Here is a 5,894-nt window from a genome sequence, read left to right as displayed (position 1 = left end):
GGCCTTCGGGGGGGGGGGGCTGGTTGCAGACCCCCACCCTTCTGGGTCGAACCGGGTGGTCCATCACAGTCCCGTTTCTTTCCCACTCGCGTCTGGGTGCTGCGTCGGGTGGTTTTGGGCCTGAGAGCAAGTGATTTCGGGGCTGAGCCGCAGCCAGGCACGTCGCTGACCTTGCCCTTGGCCTTCTCCCCTCTCCAGCTCCGGTGGGACAGGGGTTGCAGGGACATGACGCTGGTCCTTCCCTTCCCATAACCACATTTCCCAAGCAGGACAAGGTCCTTATTTCTCCTCCGCCTCCCTTTTGAGGATGGATCTCTGCATTTGTAACGCTGGCCCCACGTCTTGGCCGTATCTTGGTGTTTCGGAGGGGTTTTCTGGGCTGCGTCTTGGTGTTTTGGAGGGTTTTAGGGACACAAGTGGTGTCCTGCCCGTTGACTTCTCAGTAGGGATGGACTTGGGCAGGAGCAACCCACAACCCAAACTGGGGAACGCGCTCACAGCTTGTTTTTCCCCCCCCCCAAACCCAGGATTTCCCATTCCCAAACCTTGGCCAGATGAAGGGGAGGAGGCTGCGAGGAAGAGGAGATGCTACGAGATACCCAGGCAGGTGAGGAAGAATTCACTCGGCCTTTCATCCTCTCTTCTCCTCCATCTTCCAGCCGAGCATCGCTTCCGGCTGCAGGACAGCCCTGTTGCTGACGCCGTCCTCCCGGAAACGGATCTGGGAGGATCTCCTTCCCCTTCCCTCTGGCACGGATGCGAATCCCCTTCCTCTCCTTGTTCCTTCCTCCGGCAGGCGATGAGGTGGGGATGGAGAACACGGAGGAGAAACCCCACCGGCAGAACCTTGTGGAAGAGGCTGTTTCGAAGGGCTCCATGGAGCAGGAGGTCAACGGGGAGGAAAAGCCAAGGAGATGCTCCACGGGGCGGGAGGTCAACGAAGAGGAAAAGCCAAGAAGATGCTCCACGGGGAGAGGTTGCAAACCCACCCCACGAAGCTCGGAGGAGGAAAGACCGACCATCTGCGAGGAATGCGGTCGGAGCTTCAGCCGGAGCTCGAACCTGGCGGTGCACCAGCGGTTGCACGCCGGCGAGAAGCCCTACAAGTGCTTGGAGTGCGGCAAGAGCTTCAGCCGGAGCTCCCATCTCATCACCCATCAACGTCTGCACACCGGGGAGAAGCCCTACAAGTGTCCCGATTGCGGGAAGAGCTTCAGCGACAGCTCCACGCTCATCACCCACCAACGCTTGCACACCGGCGAGAAGCCCTACAAATGCCCCGATTGCGGGAAGGGCTTCAACCAGAGCTCCAACCTCACGTCCCACCAACGCACCCACACCGGGGAAAGACCCTACAAGTGCCCCGAGTGCGGGAAGAGCTTCAGCGTCAGCTCCTACCTGATCCGCCACCAGAAGATCCACACCGGGGAGAGACCCTATAAGTGCGAGGAGTGCGAGAAGATGTTCAGCCAGAGCTCCAGCCTCATCATCCACCAGCGCGTCCACACCGGGGAGAAGCCCTACAGGTGCGTTGACTGCGGGAAGTGGTTTAGGAACAGCTCGGACCTCATCAGGCATCAGCGGACGCATACGGGTGAGAGACCCTACCGCTGCCCCGACTGCGGGAAGAGCTTCAACCGCAGCTCCAACCTGATGACCCACCAACGCATCCATACCGGGGAGAAGCCCTATGAGTGTCCTGAGTGCGGTCGGAGCTTCACCGTGAGTTCTGCCTTGATTAAACACCAAAGGACCCACCGGGAAGGGAAGCCCTATGAGTGCCCCGACTGCGGGAAGAGCTTTATCCGCTGTTCGAACTTCATTACCCATCGGAGGACCCACGTTGGGTAGAGCCCTGGTGACCCATGTTGGGTAGAGACCTGGCTGGTGGTCCCCGCATCTTCCTGGTTCCCCATAGGGACCTGGATGAATGCGGGTAGGAACATCCATTTGCTGAGGTGGGCTCAGCTGTGGGCCGCAGACCAATGGCAGAAATTCGTTAGGGAGAGTGGACTCCTTGGCTTCAGACTCCAAAAAGTCACATCTGCTTGGTCCAGTAATTTCTTCTGGTGGCATCAAGCGACGCCATATGGACCACGGGCTTCTTCCGCAGCCAAATGGTGGGTGGATTTGGGCGCAGACCAAGATTTTGAAGACACCGCTCGGGACTCAGCTTCTTCGGGAAGGAAGAAACGGGGTGGAAATGGTCCCACAACCCTGTTGGGACACGCCAGGCTGAGTTCTTCCTCATTTACAGGTGTTGGTGGGGTTTTTTTTTTCCACGTGATGTTATTCGGCGGCATCGTGCAACCTCTGTCCTGCCCATCTACGGTTCGTCTTTGGATGAATAAACTCTTTGAGTTGTCCGAAGGGCTTCAGAAGAGGCTCCTGCAACACCTTAGGGATGGAGATGGGCACAGCCCAACTCCACGTCCTGCTCTTGCTCCCTTCGTCCTGCCGAAACTAAACACGAACTCGGCTGCAATAAACTTCTCCTCCCCTCACCTCCTTGGTGTGGCCTCGTTGAACCCGAAACACCCCGTTTTCATCCAGGCTGGGGCTTGGCCGTCCCGAGGGTTGAATTTTTCCCAATGGTGCCGCATGGGAGTGGTGGGACACCTCCGTGGATGGGCGGAGAGCGAGGAGGACACGCGGGCTCGCGGCGTCCACGTTTTGGAAGGCTGCTGCACACCCCTGCGACATAACCGCCGGCGCCAAATAAACCTCATCCATGGTTTGCTTTGAACCCTCATCCTGGTCCAAGGGAAACGGAGGGGGGATGGAGAGCCCGATCCCAGCTCCAGGGTCTCCACCCCAGCCCCACCACCCCCGCCGCCGCTCCCGGGGGGGGGGTGTCTCACACCCTCCGGGCGCAGGAGATGCTCCCGGCCCCCCAAAATTGGGGATTTTTTTTCAGTTTTTCCCCTCCAAAAAAGGCTCTTCCACCCACACGGCCCCCGCCTCGTCACCGCCACAGAGATACTCACACGATGCCAACACGCAAATGCTTTTATTTTGGCTGTGGTTTTCTTTTGATCCCTCCCCATCCCTTAAAAAGACCCTAAATAGGGTTGAAAAAAATAAAGAAATTGAACTGAGACATCTAGAAAAAACCCATTTTACCGTGATTTCTTTTTTCTTGGGTGAAGCTCATGGGTTTCCCCTCCCTCCCTTCCCCTCATCTATAAGCTAAGGCAAAAAAACCAGAGGATGGGGGTGTCTTCTTTTAAAACCACCTCCCCAAAAAACCCCTTTACATATAAAAACATACAGGGAAAGAAAAATAATAGCTGGTGGGATGCGGGTGGATGGGTTGGTTACCCCTCGGTGCTACCGCCAGGGACCACCGTGACGCGTAGGTAGGTCTGAGATGCCACCAGGATGGGGATGGTCCCCGGTGGGGTGGCCCCCGTCTTTGGCTGGTGCCTCTTGCGATGCGAGACGAGACCGGAGCTGCGCCAAAAGCTCTTGCTGCGCTCGGCGTAACCCTAAGGCTTCTCCTTGCTGTGGATCTGCCGATGCTGGATGAGTTGGGTGCTGCTGGTGAAGCTTTTGGGGCAATCCAGGCAAATAAAGGGTTTCTGCTCCAGGTGGGACCGCTGGTGAACCAGGAGGTTGGAGCGACGGTTGAAGCCTCTGCCGCAGTCGGGGCAGCGGTAATCCTTCTCACCGGTGTGTACCTGTTGGTGCTTGGCGAGCCTGGGACGGTTGGAAAAGCTCTTCCCGCAGGTTGGGTCGGAATGCTTGTGCTCGCCGGTGTGGGTCCGCCAATGCCGCACCAGTTGGGAGCTGTCGCCGAAACGTCGCCCGCATTGGGAGCAATCGTAGGGTCGCTCGCTGGTGTGGGTCCGCCCATGCCGCACCAGCTCCGAGCTGTTCTTGAAGCTCTTGTGGCACTCGGGGCACTTGTAGGGCCTCTCCCCCGAATGCACGCGGTGATGGATGGTCAACGTCGATCTATGCCTGAAGCTCTTCCCGCATTCCTCGCACCGGTAAGGTCGTTCGTCTGTGTGCGTCTTCTGATGCCGTAGGAGGGTGGAGCTGACGCGGTAGCTCTTCCCGCAGTCGGGACACTTGTAGGGCATGTCACCGGTGTGGATGCGTCGGTGGGTGGTCAGGTTGGAGCGACGGTTGAAGCGGCGTCCGCAATCCTGGCAGCTGAAGGGTCGCTCGCCCGTGTGTATGCGATGGTGGTTCACCAACGCCGAGCGGCAACGGAAGCTCCTCCCGCATTCACGGCAGGTGTTGGGTGCCTCATCGCTCCTGTTGTCCCCTGGGAGCGGGGATCCCCCAGGATGGGTCCCGGGGGACCACTGCTGGCTGGAGGTCGGGGGTTCCACCGGTGCATCCGCTTGCTCAAGAGCATCCTGCTGCCATTTCTCCTCCTCCTTGATTGACCCCAAATCTGTCGGGGAAAGAGAACGTCCCCAGCAGCCCTCTCCGGCTCGGAGAGGGTTAACGTGGGGCGGGGACGGGGAACCAGAGGAGTTACGGCTCAGGGAAACGGTCAGCCAAGAGCCAGATGGTCCCAGCAGAGGATCAAGGCTCCAAGGCAGAAGCCATCTTGAGAAGGGTTGGGGGACACGGTGGGAGAAGGGATGGGGCCACGGTGGGTGAAGGGATGGGGACACGGTGGCAGAAGGGATGGGGACATGGTGGGAGAAGGGATGGGGACACGGTGGCAGAAGGGATGGGGCCATGGTGGGTGAAGGGATGGGGACACGGTGGCAGAAGGGATGGGGACACGGTGGCAGAGGGGATGGGGACACGGTGGCAGAAGGGATGGGGACATGGTGGCAGAAGGGATGAGGTCATGGTAGGAGAAGGGGTGGGGACATGGGGGCAGGGGGGATGGGGACTCCATGGCAGAGGGGATGGGGACACGGTGGCAGAAGGGATGGGGACACGGTGGCAGAAGGGATGGGGACACGGTGGCAGAAGGGATGGGGCCACGGTGGGTGAAGGGATGGGGACACGGTGGCAGAAGGGATGGGGACATGGTGGGTGAAGGGATGGGGACACGGTGGCAGAAGGGATGGGGACATGGTGGCAGAAGGGATGAGGTCATGGTAGGAGAAGGGGTGGGGACATGGGGGCAGGGGGGATGGGGACTCCATGGCAGAGGGGATGGGGACACGGTGGCAGAAGGGATGGGGCCATGGTGGGTGAAGGGATGGGGACACGGTGGCAGAAGGGATGGGGACATGGTGGCAGAAGGGATGAGGTCATGGTAGGAGAAGGGGTGGGGACATGGGGGCAGGGGGGATGGGGACTCCATGGCAGAGGGGATGGGGACACGGTGGCAGAAGGGATGGGGCCATGGTGGGTGAAGGGATGGGGACACGGTGGCAGAAGGGATGGGGCCACGGTGGGTGAAGGGATGGGGACACGGTGGCAGAAGGGATGGGGACATGGTGGCAGAAGGGATGAGGTCATGGTAGGAGAAGGGGTGGGGACATGGGGGCAGGGGGGATGGGGACTCCATGGCAGAGGGGATGGGGACACGGTGGCAGAAGGGATGGGGACATGGTGGCAGAAGGGATGAGGTCATGGTAGGAGAAGGGTTGGGGACATGGTGGCAGAGGGGATGGGGACTCCATGGCAGAAGGGATGGGGACACGGTGGGAAAAGAGATGGGGACATGGAGGCAAAAGGGATGGGGACACGGTGGGAGATGGGATGGGGTCACGGTGGGAGAAGGTTTGGGGACATGGTGGGAGAAGGGATGGGGTCACGGTGGCAGAAGGTTGGGGGACACAACACAGCGCAAGAGCCCTACTTAGGGACAAAGCACCGCCACCACGCATCCCCAGACGCTTGTCCCCACCAAAGCCACTTCTCAGCCACCCATCCAACACCCCCCCCCCCCCCCCCCACCCTGCCCCCAGCCCCGG

General features: G+C 60.0%; 2 protein-coding genes across 4 annotated transcripts in view; one reads left to right on the top strand and one right to left on the bottom strand.

Moving 5' to 3' along the window:
* Positions 1 to 2,650, top strand: part of LOC103904880 (zinc finger protein 271) — an 8,542-nt gene extending 5,892 nt beyond the window's left edge. The window contains exon 2 of one of the 2 annotated variants that reach the window (XM_019473920.1): positions 1,023 to 2,650. In XM_019473920.1, the coding sequence (XP_019329465.1) occupies positions 1,023 to 1,851 (829 nt within the window). In that variant the 3' untranslated portion in view covers positions 1,852 to 2,650. Of the gene's footprint in view, positions 1 to 1,008 lie in introns of both variants that reach the window. The other variant, XM_019473921.1, reaches the window with a different exon arrangement.
* Positions 2,651 to 2,997: 347 nt separating this feature from the next.
* LOC103904870 (zinc finger protein 850) overlaps positions 2,998 to 5,894 on the bottom strand; it is a 21,015-nt gene continuing 18,118 nt past the window's right edge. The window contains exon 5 of one of the 2 annotated variants that reach the window (XM_019473912.1): positions 2,998 to 4,257. In XM_019473912.1, coding sequence (XP_019329457.1) covers positions 3,489 to 4,257 — 769 coding nt within the window. In that variant the 3' untranslated portion in view covers positions 2,998 to 3,488. The remainder of the gene's footprint in view (positions 4,258 to 5,894) is intronic. The other variant, XM_019473914.1, reaches the window with a different exon arrangement.

Source organism: Aptenodytes forsteri, unplaced genomic scaffold, assembly GCF_000699145.1.
Source record: "Aptenodytes forsteri isolate BGI_AS27 unplaced genomic scaffold, ASM69914v1 Scaffold860, whole genome shotgun sequence".
Classification (NCBI taxonomy): Eukaryota; Metazoa; Chordata; class Aves; order Sphenisciformes; family Spheniscidae; genus Aptenodytes; species Aptenodytes forsteri.
Note: the sequence above shows the minus strand (reverse complement) of the source record. Positions and strands in the feature narration are given on the sequence as shown.